This window comes from Marmota monax, unplaced genomic scaffold (genome assembly GCF_021218885.2).
Source record: "Marmota monax isolate L192 unplaced genomic scaffold, Marmota_monax_Labrador192_F-V1.1 WCK01_AAM20220418_F8-fsc00009, whole genome shotgun sequence".
In the NCBI taxonomy this organism is placed as follows: Eukaryota; Metazoa; Chordata; class Mammalia; order Rodentia; family Sciuridae; genus Marmota; species Marmota monax.
The window spans coordinates 28,309,972-28,333,589 of NW_026694710.1; the positions used below are offsets into that span (position 1 = coordinate 28,309,972).

Here is a 23,618-nt window from a genome sequence, read left to right on the forward strand (position 1 = left end):
CCGACGCGGACTCGCTCTCCCAGGGTGCCCCGCGGACGGCCCGACACGGACTCGGTCTCCCAGAGTGCCCCGCGGGCGGCCGGACGCGGACTCGCTCTCCCAGAGTGCCCCGCGGGGGGCCTGGCTTGGCCTGGCTTGGCCTGGGCGGCTGCTACCGCTAACTGCCTGAGATCCGACGCCTGGCTTCTTCCCCGTTCTGGGGGTGGCGGCGCGATGGACAGCCCCGAGGTGACCTTCACGCTCGCCTACCTGGTCTTCGCCGTGTGCTTCGTGTTCACGCCCAACGAGTTCCACTCGGCCGGGCTCACGGTGCAGAACCTGCTGTCGGGCTGGCTGGGCAGCGAGGACGCCGCCTTCGTGTCCTACCACTTGCGCCGCACGGCCGCCACGCTGCTGTGCCACTCGCTGCTGCCGCTCGGTGAGCCCCCTGAGCGCGGGCGGGGCTTGCTGCGAGACCCCGGGGTGCCCAGTCGCCCCGCCCGGCCCGGCCCTGCAGCCGGTCAATGCGGGTGGGAAAGGCGGCCGGCACAGTCGGGTTCGAGTCCTGAACCGTCATGGTGGCTGGGGTACAGGATCGCGCTACCGTGCCTGCCGTGGTGGATGGCGCCTGGGCGAGGGTCCCTGGAAGATGAGTGTGGGGAGAGCCGGCGCGGATGGGCAGCTCGAAGTTGGGGGCCATATATATGCAGAGTCCTCTGCCAGGCCAGGACACTCAGGAGCTGTCCAGGGCAGTGCTGAGCAGTGACCCAGCTGCTAGTGGGGTCTCTGGGAGGCGGAGCTGTCAGTCGGTTAGAGGATGGATTTGGAGAGCGTTGGGGCACGTTAGGGAACTAGGCAGGAGTTCTTTGGCACTGGGAGAAAGAGGTCTGGGAGGACAAACGGCAGTGCCACGTCTGCTGCTCTGTGGACACCAGTGGAGTTGGGTAATGGAGAGCTGGAGGCACCCAGGCCTACCTCCAAGGGAAGGAGGGCTGAGGGGAGTCCGCTGGAGAGATGAAGATGGGACTGCTGTGGCAGTTGGTTTCTTGCCCTGATGACCCCATGTCCTGTGAGGCAGATGAGGAAAGTGGAGCAGGACTTCCTGACCATGTTGCTCCCGAAGGATGTGGGGGGGGGTTTCTGAAGACCCTGTACTTGCACCCTCCCCATGGGCACTCCCTTTGCACCAAAGGAAAGCCGGGCACGCAAATCTTTCATGGAGAACATACCTATAGCAGACAGCAGAGCTGGCCTTACAGCCTGTTGTCTCACCAACTGGTGTTTGCAACTTTCAAAAAGCTTCCAAGTTTCATAGATGTTAGTTATCTATTGCTACATAACAAATTATCTTAACACATAGTGATTTGGCCAGAATAAACATTTACTGTTTTGTTTGTTTTTTGCAAGTGGGAGCCTGCCTGTGTAGTCCCTTACCATCTACTTTGTTATTCATTCTGATGTTTCCATTGTGCGGATGTGGCAGTAGGGCCCTGGAGCTAGTTCCTTTGTCCTTGCAACATACTTCATTATTCTTTCTGTACTTGTTCACCTTTTTGTTTTGGTACTAGGGATTGAACCCAGCAGTGCTTCACATTTAAGCTACATCTCCACCCCTTTTTTAAAATTTTGAGACAGGGTCTCACTAGATTGTTTAGGGCCTGCCTTGCTAAGTTGCTGAGGCTGGCCTGGAACTTGAGACCCTCTTGCTTCAGTCTCCTGAGCTACTGGGATTACACGCATGCACTGTTATACCTGGTTTGTTTACATTTTTGCATAAAGTGTCCCAGCTCTGGGATGGGTGTTGTCAGATCTGCCTTCTCAGGGTGGAATGGAAAGACCAAGATCTGACCCAGGTAGCTACCCCTAGGATCAGCCTTGTGACAAGGTCTTTGTGTTTACTTTTGGTTTTCTAGTCCGTGTTTTTTTTTTTCAATACTCTCACGTAAAACTAAAGAAGTAAATTGAAAACCTTCCCCCTAAAGTGGTGTGGAGGTACAGGAATGCTGAAGCCCACCTGTCCTGGTAGCTAGCCAGGCCCAGAGCTAGTGTCAAGAGAGGATGTAGTCACTCCCCTCTGCCAGCCGAAGGGCAGCACTGTGACCTCCAGATGGCCACTGCAAGAGGAGGATGGCACCTGACAGCTCCAGCTTCCCTGAGGCACCTTCTCCTTTGCAGGCTACTATGTGGGCATGTGCTGCGCAGCTTCAGAAAAGCGACTCTACTCCCCCAGCCAGGCCCCAGAGGCCTGGCAGCTCTTCCTCCTGCTGGCTGTGACCCTCCCTTCTGTTGCTAGCATCCTGATTTACTACTGGTCCCAGGACCAGTGGACCTGCCACCCATTGGCCCGCACCCTGGCCCTCTATGCCCTCCCACAGTCCGGCTGGCAGGCCGTGGCCGCCTCCATCAACACTGAGTTCCGGCGGATTGATAAGTTTGCTACTGGTGTGCCAGGTGCCCGTGTAATTGTGACAGACACATGGGTGATGAAGGTTACCACATACCGTGTGCACGTGGCCCAACAGCAGGATGTACACCTGACAGTGACAGAGTCTCGGCAGCATGAGCTCTCACCAGACTCAAACCTGCCTGTGCAGCTCCTCACCATCTGTGTGGTCAGCGCCAGTCCTTCTGTGCAACCCTTTGATATCCGGTAAGTGTGTGGTGGCTGTGGTCTGCTGCAGGGTGTGGCCTTCATTGCCCCTTGGGAGGCACTGGGTGTGGTGGTGAATGCTGCAGCACTCCTGGGGTCTGTGTGATATGGGTCATCTGACCTTCCAGCATCACCCTCCTTCAGGGATCTTGCTGCTCTTAGCTTCCCCATGTGCTGCTCCTTCTGCTCTCTAAGTTTCTGCAGTTTCTTGGAACACATTTAGGACAGCCAAGGACCATGATTTGGTGTCAACTTGGCTCCCAGCTTCTCCCCTCCTGGCCCTGGGGGTGAGTTTATAGGATCTGGCCTTAGGGCCATCATTGTTGGCTGCTGTCCTGGGCACCCTTGAAGGCAGCTGGTTTCCCTGGACCCTGTCTGCCTGTGGGTCCTGGCTAGCTCCAGGTCGAGGCCCCTCAGGCAGAGGAACCCAACCCAGCAGGCTGCATCTCCTGCAGGCTGAACTCGACAGAATATGGCGAGCTATGTGAGAAGCTCCGGGCACCCATCCGCAGTGCAGCCAACGTAGTCATCCACCAGAGTCTGGGTGACCTATTCTTGGAGACATTTGCCTCCCTGGTGGAGGTCAACCCAGCCTACTCTGTGCCTAGCAGCCAGGTAAGTGCTATCCTGAGGGGAGGGTTGGATGGACCTCACAGAACATGTCACCAGGCTCCTACAGCTCCCTATGCAACCCCTGCAGGAGCTGGAAGCTTGCATTGGTTGCATGCAGACACGTGCCAGTGTGAAGCTGGTGAAGATGTGCCAGGAGCCTGCCGTAGGCGAGTGCCAGCAGTGCTACTGCCGCCCCATGTGGTGTCTCACCTGCATGGGCAAGTGGTTTGCCAGTCGCCAGGACCCCCAGCGCCCTGACACCTGGCTGGCCAGCCGTGTGCCTTGCCCCACCTGCCGAGCTCGCTTCTGCATCCTGGATGTGTGTACTGTGCGCTGAGCTTCCCAGAGGATGTGGGTAGGGCCTTGGAGATCTGGAATGGACTCTGTGGCCCTGCCAGCCACTTGCCCCTGCCTGGGAGTGGCCATACCTCCCTGGCCTTGGCATAGGGCACTATTCAAAGCACATGACCTGAAGCCACTCTGCCTTGAGCCTACTGTATGTTGAGGATATTTGTCTAAAAGAAATTTTCATCAGAGATACTCTATCCCCAGGGACTTCAGCACTTTCTCTTTCTGGCCACCTTCCTCCAGGTGAGGGCAGGTACTCAAACTGAGAGCATTCCAGGGCCTCCAGAACCTAGGACTGCCTTGATGACCTTCACCTGGCCACTTTGCCTTAACTTTACCAAGCACATCTATCCCTCAGTTATGAGCCAGACTCATGTCCGTTCACCCAGGCCCATTCTCTGGCCCATGTCCTGGAGTTGGCTGCTGGCTCTGGTGTTGGGACACCTTTCCCAGCCATGGATACTGCTTGGAATATTTGAGGTGGAGCTCAACTGTGGAAGTGGAGATTTGGGGTGCCACTCTAGTGTGAAGGCCCAAGCTGGGGCATTTTGGTGGCTGCAGCCTGCTGAGAGGCTACTCCTGGATGAGGAAGCAGGAGTAGCAAGCTGGGGTCAGTCCAGGATGCCTCCACTCACTCCTGGGGGCCACCTAGCACCTGGAGGGTATTCACTGTGCCCTGGTGTATTTGGCTCCCATGGTCCACAGAAGACTGAGGCATCAGACTTGGCCCCAGGACAGCAGGGAGGATGTTGAGCCACAGGGATATCCAGAAGTCAAGCCCACCAGGGACAAAGGACAGGGCCAGTCACTGACTCTGAGTCTGCCTGGTTCTGAAGAGGTACTCCCAATGGTCAAAGTTCTGATGGGCATGCTGCCCTACTGATGATTTGATGGTTCAGGTGGGAGGGGAAGAAGTCATCCCCCCACCAGCTCTGACACAGTGGTTGCTGGAGGGAGGCCCTCACATCTGTGCCCTACACCTTGCTGTTTCAAGCAGGCATGAAGGATCCAGCTAGCCCTACTCATCCAAGGCTGAGCCTAACCCCAGGAGGTTTTCCAGCAGAGCAAGCTGTTTTGGGGAATGGGGGTTGGTGGCAAGGCCAAGAGCCAGACACAGAATTTCAAGGGCTGCCTAGGAAAGGCCAGCAATTTGGGGGTTGTTTTTACCAAAAAAGGAAGTTTGTTTTATACAGATAAATGTAGCTAAATGATACTGTACTTAATAAAATGTTAGTTTGAAGTGCTGTGCTTTATTTTACTTTTGATATTAAAGCCACTTTTGCTAGGTGCTAAGGCCCATGCCTGTAATCCAGTGACCAGGGAGGCTGAGGCAGGAGGATCACAAATTTTAGGCCAGCCTCAGCAATTTATCAAGGCCCTATCTCAAAATGAAAAAATAGTAAAGGGCTGGGGATGTAACTCAGCGGTAAAGTGCTCCTAGGTTCAAGCATCATTGCTGGAAAAGAAAGCACCAAGCTTTTGTCACAGTTGGGGTGATGGCTGGAGAATATTAGGAAAGCTATCGCAAACTGATCCTTGTGCAGTGTTCAGGACAAGAAGGAATGAACGTGTTCCTGGTGTAGGAACTCAAGGGAGGACAGAGAGTGAGACCCATCTGCCTTAGCCTGGGGATGACCTTTTTGAGTTGGAAAGGGAGGGCCCGGCATCAGTCTCCAAGGCCGCCCTTGGACAGCAGATGCCAAAGCCCAGCCCTCTGGGTGTGGGAAAAGGGCTTTGGAGCTAGGCACAGCCTCTTTGGCCTCTGCTTCCGCTTAGGCGGAATCTGCTCGCAACCTGCGCGAGGACAGCACTCCGGGGCACTTAACCCTCCTTCGGCCCGAGCCAGGTACAGGCTGGACCGGTTCCTGAAACCGACCACTATTATGCCCGTGGGCGCTAGAACAGGGGCCCAAAGCCTCGGTGAAGCAAGCGGGCGGCGGTGGCAGGCGTGCGCCTGAGGACGCTCATCCATCCCTGCTGCCTGCGTCTAGGGTTGCTCAACCACTGAGCTACATCCCCAATCCTTGTTTATTTTGTGACAAGATTTCGCTAAATTGATGTTTGACTTTGAACTCGGGGTCTTCCCTGCCTCAGCCTCCCAAGTCGCTAGGATTACAGGAGTGCGCCACCACGCCAGGCAACGCCAAAGTTTATAATGGCTTAAAACAACAAACTAGAAACCCAAAACCCAAGGCGGCCGTAGGATCTGCGGACCGAAGCCAGGCCGTACTTTCCGGGTTCCCGCCAGCGCCAGACGCGCCCCAGCCCGGACTAAGCCAATCAAAAGCCCGCTCCTTTGGTCGGGACCAATCATTGGAGCGCCCGCTCTGGCGGACCAATAGAAAGGCAAGTCGCACCGCCTATTCCGTGTGGCCACGGCGCGCGCGTCGAATCTCCCGCCAAGACCCTTCCGCCCGCGAAGGCGCGACCAATCAGCGTCCGAGCAGTCGCGGAGCCGGCTGTCTCGAAGCCAGAGGGGGGTATTCTGTTCCTCCGCCTCTTAGCTAAACCAGTGGCGTTGGCTCGCATTCTTGGGCGGTAGTCTCCGGCGGCGAGGTCCCACGTCTCCGCCCGGCCTGGGGCCTGGGTCCAAGCCTTGTCCGCCCACAAGGAACACGTAGCGGAGCGGGGAACCCCCGCCGGCGCGGACCTGGTGGTGTCTTCCGACCCCGCGCGCGCGGGAGCGCCGAGGGCGGGGCAGCGCGCACAAAAGGGCGGTTGGGGGCGGTGCGCGCGCAGACCCTGTCCGCGCCGGCGCCGAGTACGCCGCCGCCGTCCCTGCCGCCATGGCTTGTCGGCCGCGAAGCCCGCCTGCCTACGGGAGCCGCCGCGACCGCGGCGCTAGGTGAGTGGGCCCGTGGTGAGGTCTCGGGCCTGGCCGTGTGCGGCGCGGCGCGTACCGCGGTCTGGCCGTGTGCGGCGCGGCGCGTCCCGGGGCCTGGCCGTGTGCGGCGCGGCGCGTCCCGGGCCTGGCTGGGTGTAGGCTGGGTCCCCGCCGCTGACCGCGATCTCTCTCTGTCTCCGTAGCCCGTCGTCCCCTAAGAGATGGAGCCTCGGGCGGAAGCGCAGAGCGGACGGGAGGCGCAGGAAGCCCGAGGACGCGGAGGAGGACCAGCACCCGGCTGATGACCGCAGACCCGCGAGGTGGGCCCCGCAGAGTGCATGCGACGTGTTGCGGGGGCTGGTCTGTGTGCCCCGTTACGCGGCGCCAGGTTAGGCAGGTGGGCGCTGGGTCCCTTGTCTCTGCTCCAGGCCCGGGAAGCATCCTCTCTGACAGGTGGCTGCAGAACCGTTTTCAGCCCGAGTTGATCACTTCGTGAACCTCTGGTAAACCCTGAGACGGTGCTGGGAGCTACTTGAGGATATTTCTTTAAAAATGATCTAGTAACATAGCTTTTCAGTTGTGTTTTACTTTGAGCAGATTTTGCTAAGGTGTGTTACACCGGAGTAATAGAGGTGTTACGTAAAAGCCAGGATGAAAACCAAAGCTCCAGGTAGCTCATCTTTTCCACGCTGGTGCACCCAAGGAGTCTTGCCATTTGATGGCCTGTTCGGTGTCTGCTTGGCCCAGCATTTTCTAGGTTAGGCACTTCTGGGAAGGTCAAGATGTGCACAAAGCAATGTCTCTTAGGACTTGGACAGCAAGTGGAACAAGATAGTCCAGAGGGACCAGGAGTACCCGAGGAGAATGGGCTGCTCAGGGAGAACTTCTTGAGGGACTCTTTGGTGACTGGGATGAAATGGGAAGTGATCCCTGTACCACATTTTATTCCTAGGCTTTCAGGTTGGCTTGAGTGGCCTGAGAGCTGACTAGAGGACAAGGACAAGGCTGCTACTGAGCTGTATGAAAGGAGATGGGGGTAGCAAGGTGGTGGGGAACACTTGTTTAGTGTGGGCCCTTGAAGGCAGGACCTGGAGGACTTGTTGATGGTTTGGGGGCTAGAGGAAAGAGGAGTCAGGGTGACTTGAGCCTTCAGGCCTGAGTACCTGTGTTGACTGTGGAGTCTTTTGCCCAGGATGAGCAGATCTCCTGTAGGGAGGGACTCAGGGATTAGGCTAGAGGAGGCAATGTGAGTCACCAGTACATATAGATAATGTTTAAAGACTTGGAAGAGGGGTGTGAGTAGGAGCCCTAACTAGTACTAGGCTAGGTAGAAACGGGAGGCAACAAAGCCTTACTGAGATCAAGCTCTAAACCTTTCCCAGTTAAATCCTTACAATGTCTAGAATGCCTGATACCTGGACTCAAACCCTCAAGCAGATAGGTCAGCTGCACAGCCTCATTCCACCAACATAAAAGGAATGCTTCTGTCCCTGGGCCTTTGCACTTGCTGTGTATGCACTAGCTGTATCTCCATGCTAGTCATGTTGGGGTAGGCAAGAAGTGGTCCCTTTGGGAAGAGGTTAGTTCAGTGTATAAAATAGGCTTCGTTGTTTTCAGATGGGGTAAATTGGGCATCCAATCTGCCTTGTCAAAAATGTGCTTTAGGGGCTGGGATTGTGGCTCAGTGGTAGAGTGCTTCCCTAGCACGGGCGGGACCCGGGTTCGATCTTCAGCACCACATAAAAATAGAGGCATGGTGTTGTGTCTATCTATACCTAAATAAATAAATAAATATATTTTTAAAATGCGCTGTAACATCACAAAAGGTTCCAAAATATGAGAGGTGGCATAAGATCGCTTGTGCATACTCTTTAAGCTATCCTTGTGGGGGATCTGGAGACCCAGACCTGGACCTCTTGCTATACCACTTGAGGGTTTGCAGCCTATGGACAAGTCTCCCTATGCTTTACTCTGTATTTACAATACAGCTATTGAATCAGATTAAATTGTACTTTATTACCTGATTTGATTTCAGGCTTTCCTGACCATTTTTAAAATTTAACTTAAGGTTCTCAGGGGTGACTATGAGGGAAGAAAGTTACATAATTGTTGTGGAAGAATTGTTGTTGTAGTTATGTTTTCCAAAACATGCCATTTGATTTGTGACTATAACACCTGAGGTTGTTTATTTGTTGAAATTAGTGTCTAGTCTAGTTTTGATGTACCAACAGTAGCGAATAGAAAGTTGGAGAGGAAAAATAAAAGATAAATTTATATCTAATATAAATAACAGACATGATGAAGGTTCTGGCTGCCAGAAGTTTTAGCATCAAGCCTTGATAGAACTGAGCTCTTGGGTTAGGTTTGACTCAACTGTAAGTGTGCACTATTACTGCCCTAGTGCAGCAAACGCGCCAAACAGTACACTTTACATCCACAATGTAGTTGTGTGTATAATGGGTTCTGAATCATGTGTGCCTGAAAGAAAAAAAGTAGCCACTCCACTTGATTCTTATGTGTGCCAGACACTACATAGCAGTAAGCATGTTATCTGAAATCTTTTTTATAAAACCATGACATAATGGTTTCTTGTTTTGTAGCTTTAAGAACAAACTACAGTAGGTGCCCTTCTCAGTACTCCCAGTGCCTTGTTAATTTTTCCTCTTCCCTCAGTGACATGCCTCATTGTTTAGCCAGTGTTGGCTTAAGGTGGGTGGGCAGAAATCATCTAATGGAGCCCAGAAAGGCTTTAAGAGAATCGCCCAAACTCAGTGACCTAGTCAGTTACAGATAGAGATGCTTTCACATCTGATTCAGCCCATTCTGCCAGATGGCCTCTGAGTGTTTCCTGACAGTGTGAAAGGGAACTGGAAGTGCTCCTGAGGTCAGATGGCCTTTTTGTTTTGTTGCAGTTTCACCACTCCTGAAGGCCCCAAGCCCCGTTCTCGGTGTTCAGACTGGGCCAATGCCGTTGAAGAAGATGAAATGAGGACCAGAGTTAACAAAGAAATTGCAAGGTACACATTTTGGACCACATTAAAATGTTTTTGTGGCTTTTGAATCTTAACACTCAAGGTGTGCCTTGGAGCAGTGGTTCTCAAAATTTGGTTCCCAGGGTGAGGCTGTGACTCAGTGGTAGAGCATTTGCCTGGCATGTGTGAGGCCCTGGGTTTGATTCTCAGAACCACATATAAATAAATAAAATAAAGTTCTATCAACAACTTTATCAGCATCTCCTGGGAGCCTACTTTCCAGGGCCTTAGTGGTGACCCTTCCAAGCTGTGGGTGGTGTGACGAGGCAAGTGCTCCACCACTGAGTTGCACACTCAGCCCAGCTCCACAGCCACTGACTCTATCACCACCGTGCGCCACTCAGGTGAGGAGTTGTTCTCGATGGTGGCCTGGCTTGGTCTTCATGCAAGATGGTCCCCTTCCTTGCCTCATTGCATCCAGGCGATAAATCCCTGGGTCACATCGTGGGCGTTTCTAGTCCCTCCTCCCCTTTTGCCCCTCACCATCCAACCCCAGCCCGGCTGGCTGAGTTGGTGTGGTTTGGTGCAGTATGTTGGATCAAGCAGGGGACAAGTCGGTGGGAGCAGATCTGTTAGCTGCCTCTGATGAGGATGCGTCTTGGGATTGGCTGCCTGTCCTCATCTAGCTGATGACGCTGTGGAGGGTTTTCTTTTGGCCTAGAGACCATTTGTGTGATGTAGGGTGGTGTGCCTGAGAGCGTTAGGACAGTTTTTTTAGACCTGGTTGCTCTAAACTATGATCTTGGCAGATAACCTTTGTTTTATAAAATGATGTAACTGAGGTTAGTTTTGTGTTTAAAAACAACAACAACATGCTGAGCTTCCAGGGAGAAGGCTGCATTCCTGGTGGCTGTCAACTCTAGAAGCATTGCTAGTTTTTAGACCTTTAAAGAAGGTCTTTTTTTTTCCCCCCCTCTCAGATATAAAAGAAAACTCCTCATAAATGACTTTGGAAGAGAGCGGAAATCATCATCAGGAAGGTACATGCTGTGTAAACATTTCTTTGTAATTGAATTGCAGATTGTCCTGATAGCACTTATTGATTAGCTGGTTCCTTACTGATTTGAAATAGTTTCTGTTGTGTACTAAATCCCCAAATGTACAAAGGTTCTGGGCTGTTCTGGGATTAATATGGTTTGGAACCCAGAGGATGATGATGTTCTAGCACTTTCTTGGCATAGCTTACATGGTGATTTTTTTATGCCAGGCTTGTTCTTAATCTTCCATGTTTTCAGTTCTGATTCAAAAGAGTCAGCGTCTACAGTGCCAGCTGATGTGGAGACAGATGAAAGTGTCCTGATGCGAAGACAGAAGCAGATCAACTATGGAAAGAACACTATTGCCTACGATCGCTATATTAAAGAGGTCCCCAGGTAGTCTTGTCTCCTTGGCACTTCCTAAATCAGCCCCACCATGCCTTGCTGAGAATTGTCTGTCATTGACTCACAGGAGCTTGTGTGTAAATCAAGGAGAATAGATTGGTATCTGAAAAGCACCCAAAATAATAATAATGTCAGGTGGTATGCTCATGAGTCCTAGTAGTCTTGCAGATACAGTCATTAAAACGTACAGCGGGGGTGGGAGTTTGCCACCGATCCTGAAGATGTAACCAGAGGAAATTGCCTGCCACTCAACCCTGCTCTCTCTCAGGCAGCATGTCCTTGCCTCTCTCTCCAGGCAGACACAAATGGATACAGGAAAGCCTTTTGAATTTTCATGAAGTATTTGGTAACATTAAGATTAACATTTACTTTTCTGGAATAGATTGCAAATAAGTAGTAAAATTCAAAGAAATTGTGCTTTTTTTATATGGCTGGCTCATTTTGTAGACTCACCTGATCTGTACTTTGTCAGATAGTGCTGATCTCAGAGCCTGGCTAACCTAGTTATTGAGAAATGTGAGAGGCTTGTGTTGAGGTGACCTTACTCCCCTGCAGACACCTTCGACAACCTGGCATTCACCCCAAGACCCCCAACAAATTTAAGAAGTATAGTCGGCGTTCATGGGACCAGCAGATCAAGCTCTGGAAGGTGGCTCTGCACTTCTGGGATCCTCCAGCTGAAGAAGGCTGTGATTTGCAAGAAATGTATGTCTTTGTTGTGTTCTAGTTCCGTTTCTCTGGCACAGTGACTGATGACAGGTGTTCTAGAAGTTCTCAGAACAGAGTGATTCGCTCTCAGGGCTTGGCTTGGTGTCCCCTAGTCATGGGATTGTGGGGAGAATTTCAGGGAGGATTTTGCCTACTGGGTTGGATTTACCTTCTGGAGTTGGAAGAGAGTGTTCAGTAAATCTAGGACTCTGGTGGTTTTTTTTCTATTCCCTTAAAAGATGAACATCCTCAGAGTTGTTTGATTCAGGCTGGGGATATAGCTCAGCAATTGAGCACTGGCCTAACATACATGGCCCTGGGTTCGATCTACAGTAATAACAACAAAAAAATCATTTATGAAGAGTTTTTAAAAAATATTTTTATTAGTTATTGTTGGACCTTTATATATGTGTGGTGCGGAGAATCAAACCCAGTGCCTCACACATGCTAAGCAAGCACTCTACCACTAAGCCCCAGCCCATGCAGAGGTCTTATTTTAATTAAGGAAAGTTTTTATCTTCACAAATTGTGTTTTGTTGTTGCTGTGTAGGTACTAGGTGTTGAACCCAGGAGCACTCGACCACCAAGCCACATCCTGAGTCCCACCTCTCTTTTTTATTTTTAAATTTCAAGGCAGGGTTTCCCAGGTAGCTAGGATTACAGGCATGTGCCAACGCCCCCGTCCTGTCCTGACTCTCAAAGCCTTGTTGGATTTCATTTCATAGACACCCTGTGGACCTTGGGGAAATGGAAACTGAATCCACAGAAAGCAGCTCTGAGTCTCAGACGAGCTCACAGGATAACTTTGTAAGTACTTTCTTTAGTTAGATCTTTCTGCCTGGATGTTTCAGATCATAAGATTGAATTCTGAGAGAGTGACCTAAAGGCTTTTGAAGAGTCCCATCATTTCCATTTATAGTATATGGCCTTTGCCCTCTGAATCTAGCATCTGTGTGAGCATTGTCACAAGTGTTGTAAGTGGTGTCCGGCTTGTGCTGGGGAACTACTGGCATAAAAATCAATGCTGAATGTTACTAGATGAGAGATTGCTTTGTCTCTGGGGTTTTGGTTTTGTGTTTTTGTTTTTTGTTTTTTATGGTGCCAAGTGTTGAGAGCCTACAAGTGCCTCGTGGCGGCTCGGTTATTTTATGCCCAGCCAGACTGCGGCAACCAAAGATTGAACTCAGGGGCACTGGACCACTGAGCCACATCCCCAGCCCAATTTTGTATTTTATTTAGAGACAGGGTCTCCCTGAGTTGCTTAGTGCCTCACCATTGCTGAGGCTGGCTTTGAACTCATGGTCTCCTGCCTCAGCCTCCCAAGCTGCTGGGATTATAGGCATGCACCACTGTGTCTGGCTGGTACTTAGGTATTTAAAGTTAGGTTTTCTAGGGGGAAACCCTTTAAAGATAGTGTACCGGTTGCCTCATCTCCAGTTCTGTGGATAATGAAGTGGAATTTGGTTTTTTTTTTTTTTTTTTTTTTTGTGTGTGTGTGTGTGTGTGGTTCTGAGTTTCAAACCCAGTGCCTTACACATGCTAGGCGAGTCTCTACCTCTGAGCCACAACCCCAGCCCTGGGTCTTTTTCAGACTTTCCTGCATAAGTACAATGTACAATGAAAAGATTCATGTATTATTCTTGTAAAGGAGACTACCCAATGTTTTCAAATGGAAATTATTCAGAGTCTTTAGTTAAAAAAAAAAAAAACAGGTAAAGGTTCAAACATACATACTTGAGCAATTGGTGCTTTTGGGTTCCTGTACCATATTTGAACATATAAACCAAGGTCCAGAGTTGCCTTTTACTGTCTGCCTTCCTATGTCGCCCGTTTGTACACCACTCAGTCTGCTTGTGATTAGTAGGCGACACAGATGTTCAGTAGAGGAACAGCAAAATGTTTGCTTAAGGCATATACCTTGTTAGACTTTGTCCACTTGCAAAATCTTAAAAATATTTTAAGATTTCTTTTGGCTTATAATTTCACAGGTATCAATCCATGTTAACCTGGCTTTGTTGCTTTGGGCCTAAGGAAAGGCAGAACATGGTGGAAAGACTTAGTAGAGGAAAACTGCTTAGCTCATGCCTCCAGGAAAGCAGGAAGTAGGGGGATGGGAAGAGGAAGGGCCCTGGAACCAGATACACCCTTCCAGGGGCATGTCCCCACTCGATCTACTTCCTCCAGTCAGGTGCCACCTCCCAACAGTGCCATCAAATTAAGAGCTGTCAGTGGGCTGATCTGTTGATGATATTAGAGCCTCATAATCCCACCTTTGAACATTGCTGCATTGGAGAAAACCTACAACCTATGGGCCTAACCCTAACCCTGTCTCAGATCATGGTGGTTTTTTTTTTTTTTTTTTTTTTTTAACTGGATTGAACCCTGGGATGCCTTGCCACTGAACCACATCCCCACTCCTTTTTATTTTTAAGATAGGGTCTCAGGGCTGGGGATGTGGCTCAAGCAGTAGTGTGCTTGCCTGGCATGCGTGCGGCCCGGGTTCGATCCTCAGCACCACATACAAACAAAGATGTTGTGTCTGCTGAAAACTAAAAAAAATAAATAAATATTAAAATTAAAAAAAAAAAAAAAGATAGGATCTCACTAAGTTGTTGAGGCTGACCTTGAACTTGAAATCCTCCCATTTTGGCCTTCCAGGATGCTGGGATTAAGGCTTGTGCCACCATGCCCAGCTTAACTTTCCCTTTTCAGTTAAATTTTTGAAGAAAAAGTGTAATTGAAAGGTCATGCCCTCACAGGTCAGTTAGGTGATGTTTTGTGTCACAGCAGCTCCTGTTAGGTGAGGCAGCCATGGCTCAGAGGTGTGAGGTGTGAGGTGTTCCCTGGGGCAGGGGTGGGTGGATAGTTAGTGGGCAGGAATTTGAAGCTTCCAACTAAAATAAGGTTTATTGTTGTGCATTGGAATCGCTCAGCAAGCCTGCCTCTCTGAGGCACAGATGTGACCTGTGCTTGTGTCTTTTAGGATGCGTATTCTGGCACACCCACCAAGGTCAGACACGTGGACTGCCAAGTGGAAGACGGATTTGATTTGGAAGCTTGCTTAACTGAGCCCTTGAAAGACTTCTCTGCTATGAGTTGACTGCCACCTGGTGGCCACTGGGAGAAGCAGGTGCCATCTCTGGCCAGCCAGAGGTCCGCCAAACATGTAGGCCTGTGATGTGCACTGGTAGCTGGGTGGTGTCTGTCAGTAGTTCATGGTCTTAGGATGAGTTGTTCTTCTTGCCTTACTTTCTTAGAAACATTAATTTTGTGTATAGTGAGTGTTTTGCATGTTTTAACTTGTAAATGGTTCTGAATCCAAGGAATATTGATTGCAAAGCAGTCTTGAGCAAACTTGGGTGCATGGTGTTTCCACTCTCAAGTTGGAAAGGCCAGTGCAAGTGGACTAGTTTCCCACAGCCTCCTTAGACTTTTAGTTGCCGCTTGTCAGGTGGGCTGGTTGTAAACTTTACCATGTGTTCACAGGACCAATATAGGGTGGTTTTCTTTGCAGGTACTTGACAAAGTATATTCAGTGTGAGACATATGATTTTGTGGAAATGTGTTTTCTGGCCTTTTATCAATAAGTCCAAGTATTTTTTTTCCCTCCCATACAGAGCTCTGAACAAAGATGTTAAATTAATGGGTTTTATGTAAGTTAAAGTCTGTGATTGGGTACTTGTAAATAGCACTAGGTAGGTCTTAACTGATGAGACAGTTAAGGCAACAGAGCGACTTAGAATGTTTTTTACAATCAGTTAATTGACAGTGTAAAATTACTGTAAATGATAATGTGTACAGATATTCAATTGTAAACTTGTTAAACTGTTGTTTTCATTGCTTTTGTATGGAATGATGTTGCAAAAATAAAAAGGAAAAAACTCTTTTAACGGATCTATGACGTTGCCGGATGGGCTCACTGCCTTGATGAACTTTGTGTAGGGGATCAGAGTGAGCCTCTTGGCATCCCTGAGGTTCTGCTGAGTTGCACAGAGAGAGCAGTCCAGGTTCTAAGAGAACTGAGCCCAGTGCCAATGAGAGTGCTGGCCCGAGACCCTGCCTAACCCACTGGTGAGGGGCCTTGATAGTCCTGGCTCTGGCATGGGAGCCTGCCCTGACGGGGAGGAAGCTACAAAGGCTTCATTCAGGGTTCAGGTTAGGGGATAAAAATATGGGGGTGGTGGTGCTTGTGAGGATGCATTTGAGTGACTTGTCACCCCTTGGGGAGCAGCAAGTGTGGAGCCCTGAGGTGGGAGCGAAGTGTAGACTGCAGTAAAGTTCCAAATGGAGAGCATGGGAGGGCAGACTGCCATCTCAGATGGTGGAATCAGAAACACCAACCTCCACCTGCTCCTGATACAAGCTCTCCAGGCTGCTTGCTGACCACTTCCTGGCTTCTGCTGCCCATGTGAGAACGTGGGCATTGATAAGCTAAAGGACTGTTGAACACACAGTGTGGGCTTCCACCTCTCCTGATGGCAAAGAAGGTGAAGTTAAGTAAGTGGCTTCCAAGCAAACATCAGGTGCAGAGAGCAGCCAGAGGTGGCTGTGCTGATGCTGAGGGCAGGGTGGCTGACTGCTTGAGAGTCTCAGAGACATAGGGCTGGTGAGCTCATGAGCTAGTCCTGCAGAAGCCTAGGACCCAGAGGCTTCATCTGGAAGGGGGACGGATGTAGCCTTGAATGCCAATAAGATTCACAGGTCTCAAAGCTTCTGGAAGAGGTAGAGGACTGGAAGGGAAGGCAGTGGGAAATGGGAAAAGACCTTAGGACCCTCCAGATCCTCTGGCAGGAAGCCGCCTGAGAAAACCCCAGCTGCATTCACAAATATCCCTTGATGGGAAAGAAGGTGCTTCTGACAGTGGGCCCAGGATCCAGAGGGCAGAGCCAGGAGCCTGGAGGATTGCCCTGTGCTAAGCCTAGCCGGGCGATTGCTTGTGTGCCCTGCTGGCTGGATTGTGCAATTGCCATGGACTGGGGACCCCAGAGCATATGTCCCCCTCTGTGTTGTGTGTGTGGTGGGGCAGGAAGAGGTACTCATCCTGGGGTGCTGTACTTAGAAGCATATCCAGGAGCCTTGCCACACTGAGCAGCTTCCAATACCATGCCCTGCACTGGGATGTTGCTGTGATCAAGTGGAACTCTGAGGCCTCGGTGGAGTTGGTGTGTATATCCTCCATTTTGGAGGAATTTAGTTGATTTGTGGCTGGGGTGGGCTGTGGTGGTCTCAGCCCAGGGCAAGGCAGCTGGGGTGATGAGGAGGCCAGAATGGGGGAGGGCAGCTCGGGCTTTGTTGAGGGGTTGGGCACCTGGGAGCCCTGGTGCACAGGGGAGAGTCCCCAGCTCCTAGCTTTTGCTGCACATTTAAATTCTTGGAAGACTGTTGAGCACCAAGGAAATCAATCTTGAGCCTCAGCCCTTGCTTTACTGTGTGAACATATCTAGTATTTTCAGTATGAGTGTTACAAATAACCAACAGGCGAAGATCAAGTCGTCTTTATTCTTGACTCTTGTACATCGAACCAAGGAGTGTCGGAATTAAATTAAGTGAGTTCAGCATGATTAATTCTTCACATCCCAGGCTGATTGCTATCTCATCCCATTCACCAGTCATCTTCCCGTCTCTGTGTGTAGACGGGGTCAGCTTATCAGGGCTGTCATCCCATGTCCCCTGACTTGCTTTCTCCTTATGTATTGTGCAGCTGTTCATTTCTGGCTGCTGTCAGGATCCTGTCTCAGCAATTCTGCCACCAGGTTGCTGACTCCTCCCTCCCTTTGGTAGGAAGATGTCCATCAAGTCTCCGAGGTGAGTCACTTGTCTGAGTTAGCCACCTGGGGCCTTCTGAACCCTGGTGGACAGCTCTTCTGATGAGCTGATGGTTTTTAGGATCTTTGGTTCCCCAGCACGGGCAATTTGGAAGGTCTGCTGGGCTGGGTGCATCAAATGCTGTGCAGACTGGTACTTGGCCTGTTGGCTTTGAACCTGGCTTGGCAGATAAACATGATTTTATGTTTAAGAATTTGAAGCTGAGTGCACACACATAATCTCAGTGGCTCTGGAGGCTGAGGCAGGAGGATTGCAAGCCAACCTCAGCAACTTAACTTAGTGAGGCTCTATGCAACTCAGCAAGACCATCTCTAAATAAAATATAAAAAAGGACTAGGGATGTAACTCAGTGGTTAAGTGCCCCTGGGTTTTATCCCTAGTTCCAAAAAAGTAAAAATAGGTAAATAAAATTATAGCTCAGTGGTAGAGCAGCCCTGGGTTCAATCCCTAGTAAAGTCAAGTCCCACTCAGGGACTAAGGAGCAGGGTCCTGTGCCTACAGGCAGTGTGAGTGCCCAAAGGAACCCCAGAAGACAGAAGTAGACTGCCCAGCCATTAGAAGGACAGCAGCCTCGGTAGAGCAACAGGCAGCAGAGGGCAACTCAAGGAGACAACAGGATGGAGGTGGCTGCTAGAAGTGAATTAGCAGAGGAATGAACAGAAAGACGGGGCTGTGGGTGTGGCTGAGCGGTGGAGCACCTGCCCAGCAAGTGCAAGGCCCTGGGTTCCCCCTGCTGGGGGGGGTGGGGGGTGGGAAAGGGAGAAAAGCAGGGTGGAGCAGGGCGGGGGAAAGAGGCATGCACTAGAAAGAGCTGCCCAGTGGCAGGCCATGGGATGTCCACACAGATGGTTCTGAGGAAACCACTCAAGTGGCCCTGCAGCTGCCAACCGAGCCCAGCAAGGCCGCAGGCACTAGAGCAGTGGCTCTGCACACCAGCAGGAGCCTGTGCATGTGGAAACAAGTTGACTTTTGCTCTGCTTTCCAGGCCGGAGTCCTCGGCCACATCCCACAAAGCACCTGTGGGATCCGATGCTTGTGGCTGCACAGCGCCTGGGCTGGGTGCCACTCAGCGCACAGCGCCTGCCTGTGCCGCAGCCAACCTGCACAGCCCCCCGAGGGCGTGGGCTGTGCTCCAGACTGCGCCAGGCTTCTGGGGGTGCAGCGGGACCCTAGGAGGTGAGCCAAGTAGGGAGGGCCCAGTGGTCAGAGGGGTGTCCTTCTCACTCCTATGGGTAGAAATGGCTAAGTGTGTCCCCTAGGGTGGCACTGTGGGGAGGCCATGGGCCCTCAGTAGGTGGGGCCAGGAGGGAGGTCCTTTTCTGGGGACATGCCCTAAGCCTCCCGAGTCGCTGGGATTACAGGTGGGTGCCACTGTGCCTGACTCTGGCTTCTTTTTCTTTCTTATTTTTGTAAAAAAGGAAAAAGATGGGTTTATTGCTTTGCTGGCAAAGGTTTCTGGTTGGGTGCTCACACTGGGCTCTTTCCACTTGGGTTGGCGGCTCGTTTTGTGTTGGATGGTGGTGGCCTTGCTCACCCCCACAAGATCCAGCGTGGGCTGTGGCCTTCCTGTGCATCCTCAGAAGCAGGGAGTGGGCTGGTTGGGGCACTGATGGATCTCCTGGACAGGTGCTGTACCGGTGTTCCCCACAAGGTGGGCAGAGCACCTGTGGGGATGCTGGGAGGCTCTGCCAGCTGTTCACTGTCAGTAGCTCTGTGCTGCCCTCAGCAGTATCCCCACCCACCAGCCTATGTCAGGGCTTCCAAGAGAGATCGCCCTGGCCCCTCCGTCTGGAGAGAGGGACTGTTGAAGGAGTTGACTGTGAAGGCTTCAGGTCTGAGATGTGCCAGGTCTGCCACAGGCTGTAGGCCTGGGGAGGTATCGCCCGCGTCCGTCCATGGGCGATGGAATGGAGATCACTCTGCGTGGTTTGGGCCGGCAGCAAAAGGATCACACAGACACGAAGTAATTTTTTCACAAAGCCCGGCTGAAGGGGGGTGGTGGTGGTGGACAGCTCTGCGACCTCCCAGGTCCTCTTCCACGCTGGAAGGCAAGAGAGCAAGTGTACCCAGAATCACTTTATTTATAGGGAAAAGACAAAGGATTTTCAATAGAATATTCTACACCAAATAAAGCAGGGGGTAAGCTTTCAGGGTGCTGCCCAGTCCCACTGGGTAACGCTCAAGCCCAGGGCTGAAGCAAATTCTTTGTTGAGCCAAGGTGAAGGCCACTTGCTTCGAAAAGCTTGTGGTGTGCAATGCCAGGCCAACACCCCCTTTACTCAAGGCTGAGAGGAGTACTTAGCTCATGGGCAGGGCGGCCTCCTACAGGGAACGGGCTGGTGTTACCCTGGAGTATGAAAGCCACGTGCCTCCAGATTTCCTTCTTTATAGGGGATATCAGCCCCCCTGACCTTTATAAAAGTCCTTCAACTGATTGGGCGAGGCCCATCTGCATTGTGCTTTTAGCAGTCTACTGTGATTAATGCTGATCTCATGTGAAACATATCTTCACAGCAACACCCAGACATGCCGACTGAACATGTGTTCTGAGGTCAGATGGACGTGGAGTGAATCCTCACGGCACTTGTGATGCTTCTGGTCTGAACCAGCCATTGCTGTTGTACTACTGTCATGGTGTTCCCTGTGTGGTGACTTGTTAGCTGCTGTCCTAAGGAGGGCTTCTCTTCTTGCCTGTTTGTCAACTTGGCTTAGATTCCTGGATTTTTAGTTTTTTTTTTTTTTTTGGTACTGAGGATTGAACCCAGGGGTGCTTAACCACTGAGCCACATCCCCAGCTTTTTTTTTAATATTTTGAGACAGAGTCTCACTGAGTTGCTAAGTGCCTTGCTAAGTTTCTGGGGCTGGTTTTGAGCTCGAAATCCTTGTGCCTCAGCCTCCAAAGCTGCTGGGATTATACGTGTGTGCCACTGCACCTGGCAGATTCCTGGATTTTTATTTCATTCAGTGGACCATGAGTAGGTATTATTATCGTTTTCTTCTTTTTTTTTTTTTGGTACTGGGGATTGAACCTAGGGGCGCGTTACCATTGAGCCACATCCACAGCCCTTTTTGTTTTTTGTTTTGAGACAGGGTCTCACTAAGCTCTTAGGATCTAAGTTGCTGAGATTGGCCTTGACTTGGTGATCTTCCCGCCTCTACCTCCTGAACTGCTGGGATTACAGGCGCATGTGTGCCATGGCATCCAACTTGTTTTCCCCCTTTTCCTTTTTTTTTTTTTTGGTACTGGGAATTGAACTCAGGGGTGTTTAACCACTGAGCCACATCCCCAGCCTTTTTTTATGTTCTATTTAGAGACAACCTATCAGGCTCCCTCTTGTCCTGTGGGAACTCTGCCTCTTCTCACTTGAATAAATCCTACCCTATGCTAAAACAAATCAAAAGAATAAAAAACAAAGGAATAAAAAGTGCTGAGGATGTAGCCCAGTGGTAAAGGGATCCTGGGTTCTATCTCCAGTATCACCAAAAAAAGAGAAATCCTTCCTTCCTACTTCCACTTAGATAAGGATATTCTCCCAGGTTTTTCCTGAGGTCTTGCTTTGATTCCTCTGGGGCTGGTTTTGTATAAGACAAGAGATGGTGATGTGACACTCGCTACCTGGAGAGAGCCAGGGCTGCAGTGCTGACTGGGTTCAATCCCAGCACCACACCAAAACAAAAACAAACATGGAAGGGAATCAGTGGCACTCTGGACCAGCCCCAGCCCACACCTGCCCTGGCCAGCAGGGCCCCTTCTGCAGTCAGTTGACCCCAGAGAAGCAGCTTGTTTCTGGATTCTGCCCTGCTTGCTTTTGGCCATTTGTTCTTTCTACTGATTGCTGGCATCAGCTTGGCAAGCGCCACTGAAAGCTTTGTGTTTACAGGTTATTTGGAGAGAAAACCCGCCATCTCTGCGTTCTCTCTGTCACTGTGACAAAACATCCACTAAGCTAAGTCAGCATAAGGAGAGGTTCTCCCTGGCCCATGGTTTTGTGGCCCTGTAGCACGTCGTGGTGGAAGCATGGGGGTCCCAATGTCCTCTTCAAGGGCATGCCCCCAGTGTCCTACTTCCTCCAACTGGGCCCTACTCCTAAAGGTTCCACCACCGGCTCCTAGTCGTGCCCCAAGCTGGGGACCAAGCCCTCAGTACATGGGTCTTTGGGGGAGGTTAAGATCCAGACCACAGCTGTCCACAAACACAGCTCGGCTGCCTCCTTCAGACCCTTCAACAGAAATGTCTTATTTAACCTCATCTCACTCACCCGGACCTGAGGTTGAAAATGGCACTTTCTAAAAGATGCCGCTTTGTGTCCCGATTGTCTTGTCCCGCACCCTGGCTGCCTATTACAAACCCTGATCTGTTTTTTTGGTGTTTGAATGTGGAAAATCGTTCTGACTGTAAACACAGGCGTTGACTTCTTCCTTTCCAGCCCTTCTAACTTCTTTCCTTAACACTGAAAAGAGTGGACGTGGCGGGCGCCCGGCGGACCCCGCGCTCTGGACCCGGCCGGGCTGAGAGGCTGCAGGAGGATCCCGGCACCCAGAGTGCGGCGCGGCTTCCCCCGGGCGCAGGTGGAACCGGCCCCTCGGTGTCGCCTGCGCCGCGTCCTCCTCGGCACCACACGCGTGCCTATCGACAGCGCAGTTCCCGAGAGGGCGAGTGGCTTCCCCAGAACCACAGGTCAAAGCCAGGCCCGGGAGGCCTCAGCTGGGATCCGTCGGCCACGCCTCGCGCAGGCCAGGCGCGGCCCTGCAGGCCCAGCGCCCTCGCCCACTGCCGCAGGTCGCCGCCGCCTGCCTTCGCCGGCTGCATCAGCTCGGAACCACGCGACCCAGTGAGCGCCGGCGCACAGGGCCGGCCGCGGCCGGGGGCGGGGCCGGGGCGTGACCAATGCCTGCGCGCCCCGCGCTCCCGGGGGGCGGGGGGGCGGGGCGGGCGCAGAGGCCCCGCCCACGCGGCGCCGGCTCTGGCGTCGCCCCGCCCGTCAGTGCGGCCAAGAGGACGGGGCGGCGACGGCGCGCGGCAGGCGGCGGGTGACGGCTCCGGCGGCGGCGGCGGCGGCCAATGAGGGCGGCCGGAGGGGGCGGGGCGTCGCCGCGGTTTTGTTCCGCCGCGGCTGGGGCGCGTCGAGCCCATGTGAGGAGCGCGGCCTGCGCGGCCGGCGCCCGCCGCCCCACCTTGGCCCCTGCCCGCCGCCCGCCGCGCAGGTACCGAGCCGGCCGCCCACCCGTGCCGTGCCCCGCCGCTGTCAGCGCGGGCCCCGCGCCCTCGCCGCCGCTCACCGGGACCCGCGTGCACCCGGCACCCTATCGCTGTGCCCCCGGGACCCCCTCCCACCAGCCCAGGCCCCCACGCGCCTGGGACCTTTGTGCGCTCTCGGAGCCCCGCGCGCCCCGGCGTCCCCAGCACCCCAACACTCCTCGTGCACCCGGCGGCTTCCTCCCACCGGCGCAGGCCCCCGCGCTCTCGGACCCTTCCCCCGCCGGCTTTCGCTCCTCTCTCCTCGGGACCCTGTGCACCCTCGGATCCCCGCGCTCCCCGGGGTACCCAGTACTTTAAAACTCCCCGGCACCCGGCGACCCCTTCCGACCAGTCTAGGCGCGACCCGGGACCCCCGATCCCTCCTGCCGCCCCAGGCACCCATGCGCACTGCAAGGGGCGCGCTCCACTTGTTGAATCAACTTTGCTGTCTCCTTGCAGAGCTGGGTGGGCCACTGCCTTTTCTGGTGTTTGTCGGTCCCATAACCCAGGAGAAGGAGGGCATTTGAGGAGATAACACAGCACATTAAGGAAGCCCCAGAGGTGGACCCAGACGAGGTGGGGACCATCCCCAGCAACCTGCACAAGGTGACTCAGGTGGAATCCGGAGCCACTTTTCCTGTGTAGGCTGCGGCCCCAGTAAGTGGCTTTAGGACTTCTCTGAGTGGAGAAGGGAGCACTAGGTGAGATGGCGTCTCCTGACTGACTCTGTCTGCAGCATGCATTTATTTCATTTTGCCTGATCTGAGTACAGTCACAAATCTGAGGTTTCATCACTCCATCTGTGTGACATTGACTCTTCTCTGTACTGGGGATTGAACCTAGGGTGCTTCACCACTGAGAGACACCCCAGACCTTTTTATTGTTTATTTTGAGACAGGGTATCACTCAGTTGCTGAGGCTGGCCTCAAACTTATGATCCTCCTGCCTCAGCCTCAGGCTTGTGCTCAGTTGACTCTTTTTTTTTTTTTGTAGATGGACAGAATACTTTTATTTCATT

At 52.2% G+C, this 23,618-nt stretch overlaps 3 protein-coding genes across 9 annotated transcripts in view; all 3 read left to right on the forward strand.

Annotated features, from left to right (window-relative positions):
- The first annotated feature begins 103 nt into the window (after positions 1-103).
- On the forward strand, positions 104-4,829 carry Tmem129 (transmembrane protein 129, E3 ubiquitin ligase). The gene is made up of 4 exons (XM_046423726.1): positions 104-418; positions 2,155-2,629; positions 3,085-3,244; positions 3,330-4,829. The coding sequence occupies exons 1-4, from the start codon at positions 214-216 to the stop codon at positions 3,576-3,578; spliced, it is 1,089 nt and encodes a 362-aa protein (XP_046279682.1). The 5' UTR covers positions 104-213; the 3' UTR covers positions 3,579-4,829.
- Positions 4,830-6,301: 1,472 nt separating this feature from the next.
- Slbp (stem-loop histone mRNA binding protein) lies at positions 6,302-15,429 on the forward strand. Its single transcript, XM_046423894.2, has 8 exons — positions 6,302-6,434; positions 6,617-6,733; positions 9,326-9,430; positions 10,366-10,425; positions 10,681-10,818; positions 11,383-11,532; positions 12,261-12,342; positions 14,519-15,429. The coding sequence occupies exons 1-8, from the start codon at positions 6,376-6,378 to the stop codon at positions 14,633-14,635; spliced, it is 828 nt and encodes a 275-aa protein (XP_046279850.1). The 5' UTR covers positions 6,302-6,375; the 3' UTR covers positions 14,636-15,429.
- Positions 15,430-22,456: 7,027 nt separating this feature from the next.
- Positions 22,457-23,618, forward strand: part of Fam53a (family with sequence similarity 53 member A) — a 29,802-nt gene continuing 28,640 nt past the window's right edge. For 3 of the 7 annotated variants that reach the window (XM_046423844.1, XM_046423848.1, XM_046423851.1), the window contains exon 1: positions 22,457-22,566. The gene's annotated coding sequence lies outside the window, so the exon portion shown is untranslated. Of the gene's footprint in view, positions 22,567-22,984; positions 23,302-23,618 lie in introns of those variants that run through there. The other 4 variants (XM_046423850.1, XM_058572484.1, XM_046423845.2 and 1 more) reach the window with 2 other exon arrangements.

What these genes read in the sequence shown, in the direction of transcription:
- Tmem129 (XM_046423726.1), top strand. Translation starts at nt 214, where the DNA reads ATGGACAGCCCCGAGGTGACCTTCACGCTCGCCTACCTGGTCTTCGCC. An exon ending in CCACTCGCTGCTGCCGCTCG is followed by an intron (nt 419 to 2,154) that starts GTGAGCCCCCTG and finishes TCTCCTTTGCAG; the next exon opens with GCTACTATGTGGGCATGTGC. An exon ending in GTGCAACCCTTTGATATCCG is followed by an intron (nt 2,630 to 3,084) that starts GTAAGTGTGTGG and finishes CATCTCCTGCAG; the next exon opens with GCTGAACTCGACAGAATATG.
- Slbp (XM_046423894.2), top strand. Translation starts at nt 6,376, where the DNA reads ATGGCTTGTCGGCCGCGAAGCCCGCCTGCCTACGGGAGCCGCCGCGAC. An exon ending in CGCCGCGACCGCGGCGCTAG is followed by an intron (nt 6,435 to 6,616) that starts GTGAGTGGGCCC and finishes CTGTCTCCGTAG; the next exon opens with CCCGTCGTCCCCTAAGAGAT. An exon ending in TATATTAAAGAGGTCCCCAG is followed by an intron (nt 10,819 to 11,382) that starts GTAGTCTTGTCT and finishes ACTCCCCTGCAG; the next exon opens with ACACCTTCGACAACCTGGCA.